This window comes from Benincasa hispida, chromosome 3 (assembly GCF_009727055.1).
Source record: "Benincasa hispida cultivar B227 chromosome 3, ASM972705v1, whole genome shotgun sequence".
Lineage (NCBI taxonomy): Eukaryota > Viridiplantae > Streptophyta > Magnoliopsida > Cucurbitales > Cucurbitaceae > Benincasa > Benincasa hispida.
Genome location: NC_052351.1, coordinates 11,419,346 through 11,437,810, shown reverse-complemented (window position 1 = coordinate 11,437,810; position 18,465 = coordinate 11,419,346). Strand labels below are relative to the sequence as shown.

The 18,465-nt window shown below is 32.3% G+C and overlaps 2 protein-coding genes across 4 annotated transcripts; one reads left to right on the top strand and one right to left on the bottom strand.

Moving 5' to 3' along the window:
• Positions 1–4,229: 4,229 nt before the first annotated feature.
• LOC120073409 (lactoylglutathione lyase GLX1) lies at positions 4,230–8,249 on the top strand. 3 transcript variants are annotated; one of them, XM_039026256.1, is made up of 9 exons: positions 4,230–4,380; positions 5,435–5,570; positions 5,661–5,785; positions 6,261–6,325; positions 6,397–6,609; positions 6,948–6,995; positions 7,113–7,220; positions 7,325–7,477; positions 7,986–8,249. In XM_039026256.1, exons 2-9 carry the CDS (start codon positions 5,455–5,457, stop codon positions 8,031–8,033), a joined length of 876 nt encoding a protein of 291 aa, XP_038882184.1. In that variant the 5' UTR covers positions 4,230–4,380; positions 5,435–5,454; the 3' UTR covers positions 8,034–8,249. The 3 variants fall into 3 exon arrangements, with proteins under 3 accessions (XP_038882184.1, XP_038882185.1, XP_038882186.1); XM_039026257.1 differs by lacking the exon at positions 4,230–4,380 and adding an exon at positions 5,028–5,170; XM_039026258.1 differs by lacking the exon at positions 4,230–4,380 and adding an exon at positions 5,201–5,346.
• Positions 8,250–8,384: 135 nt separating this feature from the next.
• On the bottom strand, positions 8,385–12,924 carry LOC120073408 (arogenate dehydratase/prephenate dehydratase 1, chloroplastic-like). Its single transcript, XM_039026254.1, has 11 exons — positions 12,273–12,924; positions 11,935–11,999; positions 11,767–11,859; positions 11,488–11,688; positions 11,187–11,267; positions 11,000–11,095; positions 9,947–10,024; positions 9,783–9,872; positions 9,626–9,693; positions 9,273–9,354; positions 8,385–8,760 (listed from the first exon to the last, which is right to left on the bottom strand). The coding sequence occupies exons 1-11, from the start codon at positions 12,553–12,555 to the stop codon at positions 8,707–8,709; spliced, it is 1,191 nt and encodes a 396-aa protein (XP_038882182.1). The 5' UTR covers positions 12,556–12,924; the 3' UTR covers positions 8,385–8,706.
• Positions 12,925–18,465: the final 5,541 nt, after the last annotated feature.

Sequence of the window (18,465 nt, the reverse complement as noted above, 5' to 3'; positions counted from 1 at the left end):
AATCAATGGTTGATTGATTTTATATTACTTGTGCAATAATCCATTAACCTAAGATCCAAGGTTATCTAATGTAACTTAAACATGTATGTGGAAACATACAAGTGGATCATGTTTAAGTGATAACCTAAATGGTCTGTAGTATATAGATAAGGTTGGATGCCTTATCTTGGTAACATTATTGACATGACCCGCTTCGTAGTTGTTACAATTGTTGTAAAGTACTACAAATGTTCTAATCCTGATCATTTTGTAAAGACATGTAAGCAAGGATATCTTATATAAAAGAGTTTATATAAAGACCGGACCACGAAATGTTAAGTCTCTCTTAGTATCATTGCTAAAAGAGACTTACATTTCACCAGGATGACCATAGGTGACTTGACCTAAATCTTGAGTGAGTTGTGAACTCTTGCCTATGAGGGTGATTATTTGATTTGTATGGGTGAGAGTGGCCAGATTCACCGATTTAATAAGCCTACCATTTTGGGGATTTGTTTGATTGGGGAGCTGGGAACATAACACAAGAAGGAATTTACTCATTTCCTATAGTTAAGGTAAAAAGATAAATTGCTCCCTTAAGGGCTAATTTCGGGGCTTGAATAATGAGGCGTCTCACCTTCTCCTGGCTCGAGAGGGGTTCAGTCATAGTTGAACTATGACTAATTATTCATTAGAGGGATCAATGGTACTTAAGAAGTTAGATATAACTATAGGGTAAAACGGTAATTTGACCTAGTTATACATACGAGCAATTTGTGAAGGGTCAACGCACTGTTGATTGTTATATCCAATGGACACATAAATATAATAAATATATCTATAGTGCGAAGAGTTCAACTGTCGGTCTTTAGTGGAGTGACCGACAGTTAATGAATATTAATTAATTTGATTAAAAGAGTTCAATCAATTAATCTTGTATCATTAAAACTTCAATCTATTGGTCCATAAGATCCATTCATTAGCTCAATGAGGACTTATGGGAATCAAATTAATTTTGGTATGGTTTGAATTGTTCAAATTAATTAAAGGGAATTAATGGTATAAGATACAGTAAAATAATGTATATTGATACATTATATAATATAATGTATGTTGATACATTTTTATGAGAGAAATAAATATTTGAATATGATTCATATAAAAACTATATGTTAAATTTAATGTGAATATGATTCATATTAAATTTAAATATAATTTTATGAGAGAAATAAATATTTGAATATGATTCAAATATTAATTATATGAATATAATTCATATAAAAACTATATTTTATAATTTAATGTGAATATGATTCATGTTAAATTTATATATAGTTGTATGAGAGAAATAAATATTTGAATATGATTCAAATATTAATTATATGAATATGATTTATATAGGAACTATATACTAAAATTAATATGAATACGATTCATACTAAATTTATATATTTTATTAAGAGGTATTATAATTTGAATATGATTTAATTATTATTTATATGAATGTAATTCACATAAAAACTATAGGTTAAAATTAATATGAATTTGATCCATATTAATACCATAGATTATTTGAGAGAATAATAAACTATAGTTTATGTTATATGTGATATAATATTAACTATAGGTTATATTTATATGTGATATAACTATATATATATATTAAATTAAAAATTTTGAATTTGAATTTATTAAAAAAATAAAGGGGAGAGAGCTATAATTCTCTCACCTCTGCACAAACTAGAAGAGAGAGAAAGTTTTCTCTCTCTGTGTCTCTCTTTGGTTCTCCTTCTCTTTGTGAATTTCGCAGAGAAGAAAAAAACTCTCAATATCTTATTTTTCCCTCATGCCAAGATTGAGTGCAAGCCCACACCTTCGCACGATTTTTATCCCTGAGAATAACGAGGAAGACTCCTTGGTGGTGTCCATTCCTATTTGTTGAGTTAGTAGATACCGAGTTTGTGAGATCAAGAGAAGATGACTTGAATTAGAGAGGAACGTGAAGATTTGCTCTTCAAGGGCATGTGATTTCTTAAACCTTTCCTTTCTATTTGAACTGTAGAAACATGCTTAGGTTTATGTTTTCTCATGGTTTCTGTCACTCTGAATTCTGTGTATTCTATAAAACAAAATTTAGAGATTGATGTGTCCAATTACTTCTAAGGTAAGGGTTTCTGAAACCCTAAATATTTTATTTAAAGTATGTTGTAACATCTTATTTACTGTAATATGTTATATGTGATATAATATTTTCGAATATTTCCTCCACATCTCACCTGAGATTGACCATCGAGATTTACATAAAAATTTAACTTTTTCTAACTTATAGGTTGTTTTGGGTTTTCTTGGTGAAATCTCAGGCAATTAACACTAAGGTTCTATCCATTTTTCTAAATATTATGTAATCTTATTTAACTTTCAAATCCTAAAAATCAAATTTTGACCCCAAAAAAATTAAAATTTAGGGGATATAAAGAATCTCAGTATATGTCGGACAAAATAAACACCGAGATTCTATATATTTTGGGTTTTCTTAGTGAAATTTCAGACAAATTAACACTTATATAATATATATATATATAATATATTATATATATCATATATATATATATATATATTTCCCAAATCTCAATTTTTTATTTGCAAAATCTGATCTTTTACAAAATTTAAAAATCACAGTATACTTGAGATTCATCCGAAAAATCATAATTGGTAAATTCATTTGAAAATTCATATAATTGTGGAAACAAAATTTAGGGTAAAGATTTGGAAAAATTATATAAAGAATAAAGAAAAATGTAAAAATTTTATATAAGATTTGGTAAAAATAATCGAATTTGGAGAAATTTTGAAAAGATATATGATTTGATATAAGGTTTGGAAAGATGATATAATATTTGAAAAAATTAGTAGAATCTCGATGTTAATACTGCTCGAGATTTTATCGAGAAGGCCTAAAATAATTGATAAGTTAGAAAATGTTAATTTTTTAAACAAAAAGTTAGAAAATGTTAATTTTTTTTAACAAAATCCCAGTGGTCGATTTGGTCCAAGATGGACTGAGAAAAAATAGTTTAACGAGTTTTTAAAAAGTGTGCTAGTTTTGAAAAGTGAAAACTTGATAATGTTATTTTTGACAATTTTCTTTTATTTTACTCAAACGAATCAAACTTTGATCTAGTCAGTTATGCAAATGTTGGATATTTATCTGATCCACGCAAAGCAAGATCATAAACATGTTATCTGTTTATATGTGAAGGAACTGCTATATCTTGACGATCTGTAAAGCAAATCTTTACCGCTACTTCCTCAAATCATGCACAAATTCTTGCGATTCATGAAGCTAGTAGAGAATGTGTGTGGTTGATGTCAATGACTCATAATATTCGCAAAATATGTAGCTTATCTTCTGGTAAAATTTTTGCCAACGATATTATTTGAAGACAATACTGCATGTATAGCCCAAACCAAAAGATTGTATATAAAGTAGATAGAACAAAGTATATCTCACCAAAACTCTTCTACATGCATGACCTTGAAGAAAATGACGACATCAGTGTTCAACAAATTTCTTCAAAAGACAACTTGGTAGACTTATTTATAAAAGCATTACCCACACCAACATTCGAAAAGTTGGTACACAATATTGAAATGCGGCAACTCAGAAAACTCAAGCGATGTATTTATGAGGAGAAGTAGAAATAGTGTGCTCTTCTTCTCTTGACCATGATTTTTTCCGTTGGGTTTTCCTAACAAGATCTTTAATGAGAAAAATCATTGAAGTATATAAAATAATGTACTATTTTCCCTTCACTAAGATTTTTTTTCATTGGATTTTTTCTTAGTAGAATTTTAACGGGATATGTATTTTATATAATATGGATATCTAAGAGAGTATTATAAATATAATATATATTATAAATATATTATTTAGTGTATATATCCATAACCTATGTAGGTTACCAATTACCATAAACCTCCCATTAAATTTCATGTTGTAACATATACCTCCATTGAATTATATATTGTAACATGCACCATTTCATATCCTATAAATAGTGATATATGATGCCTTTGTAAGATACATCACAATTAAATTTAATATTTGCTCTATTATTTCTTCTCTTCTACTTTTCTCTCTTATAATTTTGATTTCATTGTGTTTTTGTGTGGTTCATATGGTCCTTATTTCACAACATTTATATATTAGACACAAACAAAAAATAAATAAAATCAAGGAGTTAAAAAAATAATAATAATAAACAATAAAAAATATTATGATTAAATTTGTAATTCAACACCCGTGGAAAATATATGCCCAAAAAGGGTATTTACGACGGCATAAAAGAGTAGGGCACTTCTTCTCTCCCCAGCAACCGCTGACAGGCGCGCGACACTGAGGTATGATCTCTCTCGCCATTATTCTCTGTATTTCCTTATCTCCATCGCTTTCCTTTTCTTCGCCTTCACAATATTCATCTCCTGTTCCTCCAACCCAATCACACTCCCACTGCTATTCCTATGGAGTAACCCCTTTTCTTTTCTCCATCCTCTCCTCTGCGTCTGCTTCTTCCCTGAATCTCAATTACCTTTTCTTCTCCCCTCTTCTGCTACTCCCACTGTCTTGGAGCCAACCATTTTCTTTTAGAATTCATCAGAATATTAGGTCGATTTTCTGGGATGCACACCAACTGTCTGCAGAAAGTTCTCCAAGATGATTGATATAGAAATCAAATATGAGATCGAAATGTTATTTATTTTATTGAAGTATCCATTGTTTAAATAAGATGTGGCAAAGTTCCCAACAGTTTGATCGTGTTATGCTCAAGTCTACATATACATTCAACTATATCCCTCATTTTTTTTTCCTGAAAAGAAATATAAACTTTTACATATTTTTGCTATGAAATATTAGAATAGACATCATGTATGCTTATACGGGATAGTATATTGTCTGATCATTTCTAGTATAGTTTGATCGAAAGACATACGGGAAGTGAGTGGAAATGGAGGACCCACCCCACTTCTTTTGTATTAAAGAAAAAGTTGAAGATGTAACGGAAATGGAGTTCCATTAGTCCATGTGCGTTTAATTGGTTTATGACGATAGAGATATTATTGGATTGCTTTAATCCTGCCAAGATTGTTCTAGTACTCCATTGCACTGTTACCCCTGTTCAACTGACGAGTGGTGAGTTCTTTGCAAGCGGCTCAGTCCATGTTGTGCTATTGAATTTCACAAATCTTAGTCTCTTCTGTGAAATCTTTCCTATTTTCTTGTTGCTCCTGAATATCTATTGTCATTGTTATCTATGATCGCTAGGATCCACATGGTCAACTAATTTTGCTTGATTCTGCTTACAAGATGTAAAGTTTTACTAGGGTTTGTGGAGTTGAAGTCATGCAGTTCAATTAATTTTGGTTCTCTAAGCATCTTCTTGTCAATTTTTTACAGACTAGTGGAGTTCAGTTGCTATGGCCGAGGCTGCATCTCTTGCTCCTAATGCTGAGTTGTTGGAATGGCCCAAGAAAGACAAGCGTCGGTTTCTTCATGTTGTGTATCGTGTTGGTGACCTTGACCGCACTATCAAGTATGATTTTATTATTTACGGCAAGTTATTTTGCATTTTGTATTTGATTGGTCTGATTATTTGTTTACTTTGTCGCTTTTTGCTTTTCAGGTTTTATACTGAATGTTTTGGGATGAAATTATTAAGGAAAAGGGATGTGCCAGAAGAGAAATATTCTAATGCTTTCCTAGGATTTGGCCCAGAGGATTCTAATTTTGTGGTGGAGTTGACATATAGTATGTCTCCTACTTTTATCTGTTTCAACTTGCTGTTGCATACCTCTGATTATGTTCTCAGTTTAAATGTGAAGTACTCCTGATTGGAGTCAGTTCTATATTATGAACTGACTTGTCTACCGGTTCCTACCCACCAAAATTGTGGGGTGCAAAACTTAAAATTGTGGCCTTAGCTCATTTTTCTTAAACAAAACATCTTTTACTTGGCAAACACCTTTGGTTGTATATGATGTTTTGTTCATCTGTCTTCAACAATATTTTGTCTGCCGGTTCCTACCCATCAAAGTTACATGGGCAAGGAGAAATGAATATGTTTCTTTCCTTGCTTGGTCGCTTAGGTCACTTAAGATTGAGCATTAATTGGTTGATCTAAATTCTGAAACTTTTCTTTTCCAGAGTTCATTACAACTTATCTATTTTCGTTGGGTGGTAAACTTAGATGTTTACGGTAGGTTATATTGATGGTGTTTTGCAGATTATGGAATTAGTTCTTATGATATCGGGACAGGCTTTGGTCATTTTGCTATCGCAACTCAAGATGTAAGAGTGTTTCATTCTATCAAGTTTAATTGTTTGCATTTAACTGAAAATAAACTCTTGTGAACTTCTAGGTATATAAACTTGTAGAAGATATACGAGCCAAGGGTGGGAGCATTACCAGGGAGCCTGGCCCAGTCAAAGGAGGATCCTCTGTTATTGCCTTTGCAAAAGATCCTGATGGTTATATTTTTGAACTCATCCAGAGAGGTCCTACACCTGAGCCACTCTGTCAAGTAATGCTTCGTGTTGGTGATCTAGAACGCTCTATCAAGTTTTATGAGAAGGTATCTCATTGAAGGAATTTTTTTGTTTCTGTTAAATATCCCACTGTTTCATTCTCATTTGCAACTGATTGAAAGCTGCCAATTATGATTATTCTGTCTTCTTTGTTTTAACCTTCGAGTGACATGATTCTGAAAATTGAATGATCGTACCAAGCCTTGCTCAGGTGTGCAGATCGCAAAATAAATTGTTTTGAGATTTATTAGCGATAAGAGTACACTTCTAGCACTTGAAATAATTTTTTCTTGTTAAACATGAGTTGTTTGAGATGTATATTCATCTTTCTATTCTATCAGATTTTTATTGAAGTGCTCGTATTTGATGGTTTTTCTTTGCGTAGGCCTTAGGAATGAGGCTATTGAAGAAGGTCGATAGGCCAGAATACAAGGTTAGCTAATTTTCTTTTTAGAGTTACAACCAGTTTTTTCGCTGTGGATTTATCTTTCGTCTTTCTGATGCTGAAAATTCCTTTGGATCTTTTTATCTTGCTATATGCATCCTACAGTATACCCTAGCCATGATGGGATATGCAGATGAATTAGAGACAACAGTGCTAGAGTTGACTTATAATTATGGTGTGACAGAGTACACCAAGGGAAATGCATATGCTCAGGTGAATTTATTGTACACCTTTCTCCATCTGTTATTTATTTATTTTAAATGGAAACTCTTTTTATTTCTATTGTCTACTTGTTAAATGATTTTGGTATGTTTCAGGTTGCCATCAGTACTGATGATGTATACAAGAGTGCCGAGGTAGTCAACCTGGTTAATCAGGAACTTGGAGGAAAGATTACCCGACAACCAGGACCACTCCCTGGAATCGGCACAAAAATCGTTTCCTTTCTGGATCCTGATGGTTGGAAAACTGTAAGTACCGTGTTCACTTAATGTAATGGCTCTACATTCAATTTGGTCTAACATTATTTTTAATTATAGCGATCTGAATTCAGCTAAAATTGGTATACATTCACCCTATGGTAAAAGAAGAAAAAATGACACAAAAGAAAGGTGTTTTTCCCCCTCAAATACTTCACTATTTCCATAATTTTTAAAGTAATGGTTCTACGTTAAAAAATTAATGGCGTGTGTTAGGTAACATACAAGTACACCACAAGTCCGATTACCTCTAATGGCTGCTTTCAATGTTACAAATGGGTAGTGTCTTTGAGATTAACTTCAAGAATGTTCTGTTAAAAATGACCGTTTGAGGTAGTTGGAAGAGATATATTAGTTAGTTTCAAAATAGTGGACCTTTGGACGGTTTTGATCAAAATTGGTGTCAAACATGCGATAGGGCAAGTCATGCACTCAACTTAACAATTTGAGTCACGTCTTACATGTGATCTTCATCCTAAGCTTTTCATTATTCTTGTAGGTCCTTGTTGATAATGCAGACTTCCAAAAGGAATTGGAACATCAATGAGCCATTTTGTTAAATAACCAAGTGATGAAATTCAACCATCATGCCCGTGTTGTATCTTACCTATCGTGTGTTAGAATAAATGTAGAGCCTGATGATGGCTCCATATCCTTGACGTTTTCAAGTGGTTGCAACACTGATGTAGCAGATGCTATGGCCTGTATTACATTTTAAAAGCAAAAAATGGGGAAAAAAATCTGCAAACTTACTTTCTGAGTAGTTCTATGTTACCTCCCTCCATGTTATTATCTTTATCCTGGTCCCATTGCCCCTGTAACAATTTCTCACCTAATTGATACGCCTAGTTCTGTAGGCATCAAGTTGGAAATACCCTCTGAATGTGAAATGAAATCATAACAAAGAAAATGCATTTTCCTCTATTCTGGGACAAGCTAACAGTAACATTTTAGTATGTAAAGTCCTCAACAGAAAGTTTAGTCCGTCCAACAATTGGTCCAAGTTATACATATACAAGTTTTCCTATAAGCTATGACAGTTGTTAAAAGAATGATGAAGTGAGAATGCTATTGAAAGATTTTATTAAAAGAAACATTATATACTTTGTAGCAACTGACTTCTTATTTATCCCAAAACCTGAATCTGGCATTGCTTCCTGCCAGATCAATGTGCATCACAAACAGAGAACACACTTCTCCCTGTCTAAGATAATGTGGAATCAAACTTTGTCAACTGGATAACAACCAAGAACACGAAGAAACCGCGAAAATTCCTGCAAGAAAAGGTCATTTTGTAAGGCCATCAATAACGAATTGATTTCTTAGTTCTTGAAAACACCTGAAATTGCACTATTGATGCTCCAAAATTCGACAAGACATCTTCCATTACATATAAATGTAACAATTTCCTCAAAGTATACAGCAAGCCTAATGTGGATAAAGAGCAGGCGACTAAACGAAATCAAAATTTTGTTAAGGTAATGTGCTTTGTAACTAATCTTTGAAGTCGAGCAACAAAACAAAGCCATCGAACAAACCATTAAAACCTTGGTCTTGATATTAGGTGGTTGATAAAAATGCTTGTTTTACTAACTTAAAATGTTTGATCCTTCTTTCTTCATAGGAAGTTGAAAACTTCATATTAAAAAAACATGACATTATGGCAACTGAAGTTAGAAATATAGCACGACTGTGCCGGCTGGGAATTAGAGTGGTAAATAAGGTCACTACAAATGAAGGATAGAAACTCAACTTTTCTCTAATCCACAAATTATGATGGACTGACCTGTAGATGCGCCATAGCACATTGAGCTCGAGGTTCCATCATTGAAGCTTCAAAGTCTATGTAAAAGAGATAATCAAAATATCTGCCAACAGCAAGATGGTAAACTTGCATTATAAACCTTTTCACTCGATCATAAGTTGTCCTTAAGGAACAAAAACTAAAGCAGTTGTATGTCAACAAGCTTTTATAATCTACCAATACTTATTTAAGTAATTTTCTGTTATTAACATTTTTCTCCAAGTAAACCTCCATGATTCCATATTGAATATATGTTGTCATAGTTAGCATAAGCTATTCGTACAATAACAATTATTCCATAATTTCAACATAAAGTAAATTCTTAGCTTACTCACTTTGCTCTCCCTTCATTGGAATCATCAACAACCCTTAGAGGACGTTGTCTCTGTGGACGACTCTCTATCTGAATAACTCCAAATAATGTTTAAAATGTAAGCCCGTTATTTACTTAAAAGGAATAACAAGAATAATGAAATCTATCTTCAAGCCTACCTTTGTCAAATTAATCTCCCGCAAGGCAAAGACTGCCAAGGCTTTGAATAGAACACCGGGGCCTTCCTCAAGAGTAAAGACAATGCTGGTCTGAAGGGTAAAATAAAATGGATTAACTTTGCATGAGCAAAGAGCATAAGCATAACTATCAATGAAAATTTTACCTTGTACAGCTTATCTGTTCCTGGAATAACGGGTTCTCTTGCAAGAATCAGAAAACGAGTTATGTTATTATCGTTATCCTGGCCATTACAAATCAGGGACATATCACTCTCAAGTTGCACAAAACAACTGGCAAGTTTAAACATAAACACCTAAACATTACTATACGGATAATGCGATGTCTATATAACAAATTGGACATTACAGTTTGTTTTATCAATTGCCGTATCCTGGACATATTATACTGCTGTTGTATAAAAATTGTAAAAGCTTTCATATCAAATTGGCATTTCGACAACTTTATGCAGCTGCACTGGATATCTGTTAGGATACTTCCTAACAAAAATCAAGATTTGAAATATATTGAGAATAAAGGAAGAAAGTACAAGATAACCAAGTATAAGGCACTTGGAAACTCCCTATTGAGTGCTCTCACCCAAGCTCTAAATCACTCCACAGAATAGTCTCCCCTCACTGACTCACCCTCCCTCTATTTATAACAACATTCAGCAATTGACCATAGTAACTGACTCTTTATCTAATTACCCTTATACCCCTAACCTCATAATAATTATCAAGTACATAGCATCTGGATTTTCATACCAGGTAAATACCAAACAGACATCTGTCCATATCCACATGCTCATCCACCGATGAGTATGAGAAACTAGCTGTTAGCTCTACTATGGTAGACGTATACACTAGAAAGGGAAAAAAGGGAAATCCACCCAACAAGTTACATAGGAGGCAGGCGTATGCACTATAAATAGACAGTAATTGGTTCGTTTTGGCGGTCTGGAAAATTATATGGGAAATATAGTGGTAGGAAGAAAAGTTAATCCTCTCAAATTCTTCTGGTGCTCTAGCTATCCTTCAGGACTAACATCAGTATAGATACCTATCACTAGCCTAACCATTATCTGCTCCTTTTTCTTTTCTTTTCTTTTTTGTGTGTGTTAGAGGGAGGGAAGCTTACTGCCATGCAAGAGAATGAAATTTTTTATCAACCTTCAAACTATATCAAACAGCTAAATGGAAACCAAAAGAAGCCTTACCTGAACATTATCCGCAAGAATATTTAGCCCATAAATTTCTGCAGCTCGAGCACTTGCAATCGCTCCAGTATCTCTTTTACCACCTGATGCCACCATCTGTTCAGAATTATGTAGTTAATACTACAAAGAGCTCTCATGTAATGCAAGCTTGAATTAGGAAAGAAACATGGAAGCTTTCAGAAAGAACCTGAGCAGCTGCAGCAGTGTCTTCGATACTAATCCTCATAACACCTAATGTGCTCAGTGTCGTCTCACATTGATCAAAAGCCTGTCCACAAGGTTGCCGTAAACATATCAGCAAAAGAAAAAACCAAGTCTTCGTATTTCCAGGGGTAGGGGGGTCATAGTCTATTCGCACTATCCAAGTGTGTTAGTATTGCATATTTACCAATATTTGGTCTCCATATATCATCATTATGTACCAAGATCCAAGACTATGTTTCGAAATAAAACAAGGACTACAGAACAGTATAAACAATAGGACTGACATGGGGATGGCTCAAAACATTTTTCAGCTCCTCCTTCCTCACACCTTGCAATCCCAAGAGGCAGAGGTTAACTTGCAACTGCACTTCCCCCGCAATGTGTAACCTATGCCGAAGGAGTAAATCATAATTCCGATGAATGCTTCCACCAACAGAGTTCTCAATTGGAAGAACAGCCTTGTCAACAAGCCACAATTCAACTGCCTGCAGAAAATAACCTACACATTGTCAAAGAAACTACAGCAACAAAAAATATATCAACTTAGAAAAAAATCTATGAACCTTAAATGCAGCTTCAAAATCGTCACATGGGACAGTCTCACACTTTGGGTATGCTTTCAATGCAGCAATCTCACTATATGCTCCAGGTAAACCCTACACCGTACAAACGAACCAATGACAACGGTCCCACTTACATTTCAAAGTAAAGAGAGTAGCCATGAGCTGCACCTGATATGCAACTCGAACTTTGGAACCGTCATTTGGAGAATGAAGATCAGTTGCAGATAAGGGTTCTGAATTGTTAAGGATTAGCTCGAGGAAAACAACAATAAATGAAAACTAGGAAGTAGAAAAGGAGAACTATGAAGCAATCTAATGCACATTTTAATTACAATTTAGCTCCCAGAAAAACCACTGAAGAAATCCATTTCATAATCATATTGATTATCCCATGTCCAAAATGAATTGAAGATTGTTATCAATATATATAACAGTTCTGATTCTCCAAAAACAATCAATACGTAAGAACTCAGATTGATGGAGAAATATATGCTTATTAAACTTACTTGGAAGAATACTCAAATCCTTACGAGAAACTTTAGGGTCCTCCAGAGTCCGATTAATAATGGTTTGAGAAGAGCCAACAGCCGGCTTTTCATCTTCAACGGAAGTGATTGCTCTCGAAGCCAAAACTACCAAACGGGGGCATTCCCATTTCCTCAGCTTGCTAAAATCATTCCTGAAGCTCAAGGAATTGGCAGCAGAACCAGACCGAGAATCTGAAACAGCCGCAAACAGAGAAGAAGCTCGAGCACAACCCTGAAAGGGTCCAACCTTAAGAGTAGCCATGAAAAGAATTCGAAGATGTTAATGGAATGGGCGTAAATATCAGTTGAGAGCGGACCCATTGCGATGGGTATGGTTGGTGAGAAATCTGTTGAGGAGTTTGAGTGAAACCCAGTGCGACATTGTGAAGAAGGTGACCGATAACGACGTTTTTAGGACCCCACTTCTTATTGCTTCGTTGAAGAAAACCCTGGGTGGATTGAACACTGATACCCACAAACACAATCCACCGAATAAAAATGGTCCCTTTCCAATACAAAATTGGATGAGCTAAACGAAGAATGAAAATTGGGAATATTGAGAGGGACCCAATTCAATTCAAGCGTGAAATGCTCAATAGACCCAATTCAATTCAAGCGTGAAATGCCCCGAGCCTAAACCAGAAAGCTACATTCAACCATTAGATAAGATTCGAGTTGCACATTAAAAAAGAAAAAACAAAAATGTTAAATTACAAAAATTTAATAGGTGTCTTATTTCATTGCTAAACTATTAAATATATGGAAGTCAGTTCAAGAGCTTTCAATTATATGTCAAAAATGGTTTCTAAAACTCTAAAAAGTATTAATACGTTATTAAATCTTCCTCATTTCATATAATAATTTGTATTTTGTATCTTTATTTAATAGTTAAATTCTTAGTCAAATTCCAAAAACAAAAACAACCTTTTAAAAGCTATTTTTTTTTTACATTTTCAAATTTTGGTTTGGTTTTTTAAACCATTGATAAAAAAATTATAACAAATGAAGAAATTTGGAGTTGGGAGTTGTGTTTATGAACTTAATTTTTTTAAAAAAAAAGAGAGAGAGAGAACAAAATAGTTACTAAATGGGCCTAAACTTTTAATTTTAGGTCCAATGGATCTCTAAATTTTTCAATATTGTATCCATATGTCCTTGACCTATTCAACATATTTGTAAAGTTATTAAACAAAAAATAAAATAAAATTCTAGGGTTATATTTGACATAAAATTTAATTTTATCTCTAATACATCAATTATTAATTAATTTTTTATTAAATATATAAGAGACATATTAGATACAAATAAAAAGTTCAAGGATTTATTGACACAAAATATAAAGTTTAGGGACTTTGACACAAAATTGATAGTTTAAGAACCTAAAATGCTATTGAAAATTCAATGACCAAAAGTACAAAAACTAAAATTGTAATTTAACCCAAAAAAAAGAACTTTCTATAAATAATCATCACAACATTAATTCAAATACAATTTCATGGATAACACATTTGAGAAATTCTTAAATGCTAACATAAACATATACATAACTCTACTAATTAAGATATTTATTCATCCGACCTTGTATTGATATAACTCAATCAATTAAGAGATATACTTTCAGAATATTTGTTGTTGAAGTAAACAAAAGCCATTTTATGCACATGAAAAGAAATGTAGCAATCAAAGTGATAACCTTTCTTCACGTCACGTTGACTTGAGGATAGAATAGACAGCAAACCATATTCCATATTTCCCTTGATTGCATTGCATCCAAACCAAACTTTTCAGTCATTTTTCCTGTGGTTTGTTCATATCAAAAATTTGTTTGTTTAAATGTTTGTGAATTTGTGCATATATTTAATTGGTGCTCTTTCTTCAAACTTAGTAGATAAGCAATCCCTAGCCTTAAAATGAATTTGAACAAAGTCTTCAATAGACTAGGACTTTGTTTTGTCCACCACTCAACATATAAATGCAAGAAGATTTCACCAAACTTCTACTTTTATAAGCATTTCAAAAATGGTAGATTTGTTGACTTGTAAAGGAGGAGATTCATTCTCATCTCAAAAAGGGGGAAAGAGAGATTGGTTCAAATTTTATTACTATGAGATAGAGTAGCTACTATGCTCGTATATACTCCTTAATATCATATTATTAACATTTGAACTAATTTTAATACCTATATTAAAATAATTAGAAAATAGATAATAATTACACTAAATTTCATCCATCTAATTCAATTTTGGTTTTGGTTGTAGATTACGAAAATGGAAATATATAATCTTCATATAAATAATTGAGGTTTCTATCCACCCCTTCCAATGAACACATATTAAAAATGTCCACATTAGATCGAAAGTTGAAGACTCAATGGTTGAAGTTTTGATCATTTGAAATCTCCACCTGCATCGCCTGCCATGACCTATGTCGCCTACCATCTCGAGAGTTGAAGTCTCGAGTTCCATCGATCAGTTGACCGTTGAACGCGCTACACGAAGCCTACCGCATCGCTACCATCCCTTGTCTCGTCACATCAACATCGCAATGGGTCGAGTTTCCAACCTTCTACCTACCTTCCGATTTTCCACTTCTTACATTCTACGCTTCCGATTTTTTCTTCCCTTCCTAACTCACAAATTACTCTCTCCCCAAAGTTTTCCCCTCTTCTTCTTCCAAAAAATGTTACTAAATCCTCATACGTCCCATATTCGTCTATCAAATTGTAAGGTTTGTACATTTAATCTACTAAATTCCTATTTTAAAAAATATGTATATCAATTTTATTCCTATTCTCATACTATTATATTTTTTTCATAGTTTTTATTTGTTTGGACAATAAAGAACCAAAAAGAGGTACACTTTCACTCAACTAAATTTCTATTTTTTTTAATTAAAAAATAAGTTATAAATTCATATTCTTATATTATTCTATTTTTTTCATAGTTTTTGTTATTTTTTGGATAATAAATAACAAAAAAAAATTGTTGTCACATCAAGGAAAAAAGTAGGAGGGTTGTTGAATTTATGAGTTTACTTTGTATTTATTAATAGTTTTTTGTTTTTAATTTTTTTGGGAGATTTTTAAAAACAAAAAATAAGGAAAACTTTTTGCACATAATAGCAAAATTTTAATCTTCTTTGATAAAGGCTGATAGAAGTATATCAGTATCTATCTGTGATAGAAACGGATAGAAGTTTATCACTGATAGAAGTCTATTAGTGTTTGTTTTTTTTTTTTTTTTTGCTATTTCTGTAAATAGTTTAACATATTTTTCTATCGATTACATTTTTCTATTTTTTTATATTTATATTATGCTAGATGTACCATTTTAAAGTCTTTATTTATTTTTTAAATGGTCGTTGAATTCAAGAATATTTATATATTGATGTTAGTAGTTTTTTTTCTATAATTTAATATTCTTATTTATATTATGCTAGATCTGACATGTTAATGTTTTCTTTTACATTTTAAATAATATTCGAATTTTTAACATTTGACTTTTCTTTTTTTTCTTTTTGAAAAAAAGAGGTCTAGTATTAGTGTTATTTTGTTTTAGTACACTATTAGTTATTTGAGTAATTTATTTTATTACATTTTAGATAATATTAGATTTTGTTAGATTAGGATTTTTAGGGTTTAGGCTTCTTTTGAAAAAAGTTTAGGCATTAGATTTTATTAGTACAATATTTTGTTAATTTGAGTTTTCTCTACATTTTTTATAGGGTTTTTTAATAAAAAAGAAGTATCCTTGTTTTTTTATATATGATATTCGATTTTTTAGTTTTGTTTTTAAATTTAAAAGTTTAGTATTGCTGTTTGTTTTTAATTTTTAAAAAAATACTAATTTGAATGATTTTTTATATTTTTTATACTATTTTTTTTTTAAGTTTGATGTTTATGGTTTAAAAAGGCTCTTAACAATTTAATGAAATGGTAGGGATGTCACTTGATGTAGATATGAGAGCAAACCCATTAAAAATAGTATATAGACATCTCAATCTGACACCATCAATATCATTTATGTCATTTCTTATTCTTAATGAACAAGCAATGAACCCGATGTTTTCAATCGCGATGCTCCTCCCAAATTTAATGCATTTATATGTTAATGTGAGTAGGGTAGAGTTGGATATAAACTTGAATGCATAACCCTTTAGTCAGTTTGAAAGACCCGACTCAATATATTGACTCTAGTCCTGAATCAGTTGCACCGTTATGGGATGATGAAGATATGGTAGCTAACAATCAATACATAGATTTTAGAACAGAAACAAACGATAAATTTGAGGAGTTAGACTTTGATGGTCGGATATATTCATTGATTTGAAATATGAATGTAATAGATAACATTTGAGAAAAGAACCCAATTGTAGCCTCTGTGGTTGTTGACAATACCAATTGCATAAGGGGATGATTTGTTAAGTCAAAGAAATGTTACAACATGCGGTCAAATGTTTTGCTATTAAGTATCACGCACCATATAAGGTCATAGAATTGACACCAACGATTTGGGCAATTCAGTGTAAGAAGTGGGAAGATGATTGCAAAGGGAGATTTCATGCAACGAAGAAAAAATCGCATGATTTATTTGAGATCACTAAGTATGTTGAGCAACATACATGTTTTTACTCAAAACTTAGTCAAAGTCATGTGCATTTAGATTCTTTGATGATTGCATCAGAGTTTGTGATGTTCTAAGAGAAAAATCGTCCATCAGCGTGACACAACTATAATCCGACATAAAAATAAAATTTGGATATCATGTTCTTTACAAATTGTTGGCCAGGTGGCTATATATGATTAAGCAGACTCATCCCGAAATGCACGTGGAATGGAGAGTACAGACAGTTAGGGATTTTTATTATTGTTAATATTTTTATTGTATAATTGATATTTTTATTATAATTTATTGTTTATGTTCTAATTTGTTTGTATGTTTTACTTGAGAAATAAATAATTTTTTTCTTTTAGATTATGGCTTTAAATCCAGGAATGATTGATCCTGATATTTTATATTGTAGACATCGAGAGGCGGTTGTTCACCATATAGGACATATAAGTATTGTTTGGGTATATTAAGTATTGTTTGGGTTGCCTATTGATGGCGAGCCTGTTATCAGAGTAATGCATGATGATTGGTTAAATATTTGTCAAATGGTACTTGGTGTGACCCCACCTGCTGATAAAATTAGAGGATCAAGATTAAGTTTAACATGGTTAGGAACACAATTTTCAAGACTTGATAATGATGCAGATAAGGAAACTATCATGAGATAGCGAATATACATACTATAGATAATGGATGGAAGTTTTTTTCCTGAAAAATCAAGTCACTTCGTGCAACTGATGTTCCTACCATTGTTAGTCAATCTCCATGAAGCGGGACGGTATTCTTGGGGTAGAGCGTGTTTGGCATGGATGTATAGACAGCTATGCAAAGTAATAAAACTTGACTTTTGTGAAATCACTAAGTCTCTGATGCTTCTGTAATTATAGGCTTGGGAACGATTTTCAACAATGGCTCCACAGCTCCGACATGTTAATGATCATCAATTAGCTAGACCAGCCACAATTATCGGTATGTTGTTTTAATTTAATTTAACAAATATTTTTATATGATTGATATAATTAATTTAAAATCTAAAATATTAATTTAATAATATAGATGGAGAGACCAATTTTATGTAACTAGGTCAGCTACACGTGTAATACGTCAATATTGATACATGTTTGATCTACTCCAACCTGATCGAGTACATGAATACTAAACCCAATTGAATTTTTTATACATATATTTTATGTACTCGTCTTTAAGTTTTTTAATATAATATGTTATGTTTCAAATTATTGGAGGTCTTACAAAGTTATCATGGACACTTTGCCTAATTTCTATACAAACGTCAAGACACGTGGTAGACGATAAGTCCTTTCATATATTTTCACATGGATGAAATGCATATTAGTCTGAAAAAGTTGCATATTTGGTACCATAATGGCACTGTTGTAGAATGTTTATTGCAATGAGGGTTTCAATTGGGCAGTTCAATAGGGATGCAACTCAAGATTACATCAATTGGTATAATAATATTACAAGGTGCTACATTACTCGTCCAAAGCAGTTATGGGTCATCTGGTACATAATTAAATATCATTTATTATTTTTATTTTAAA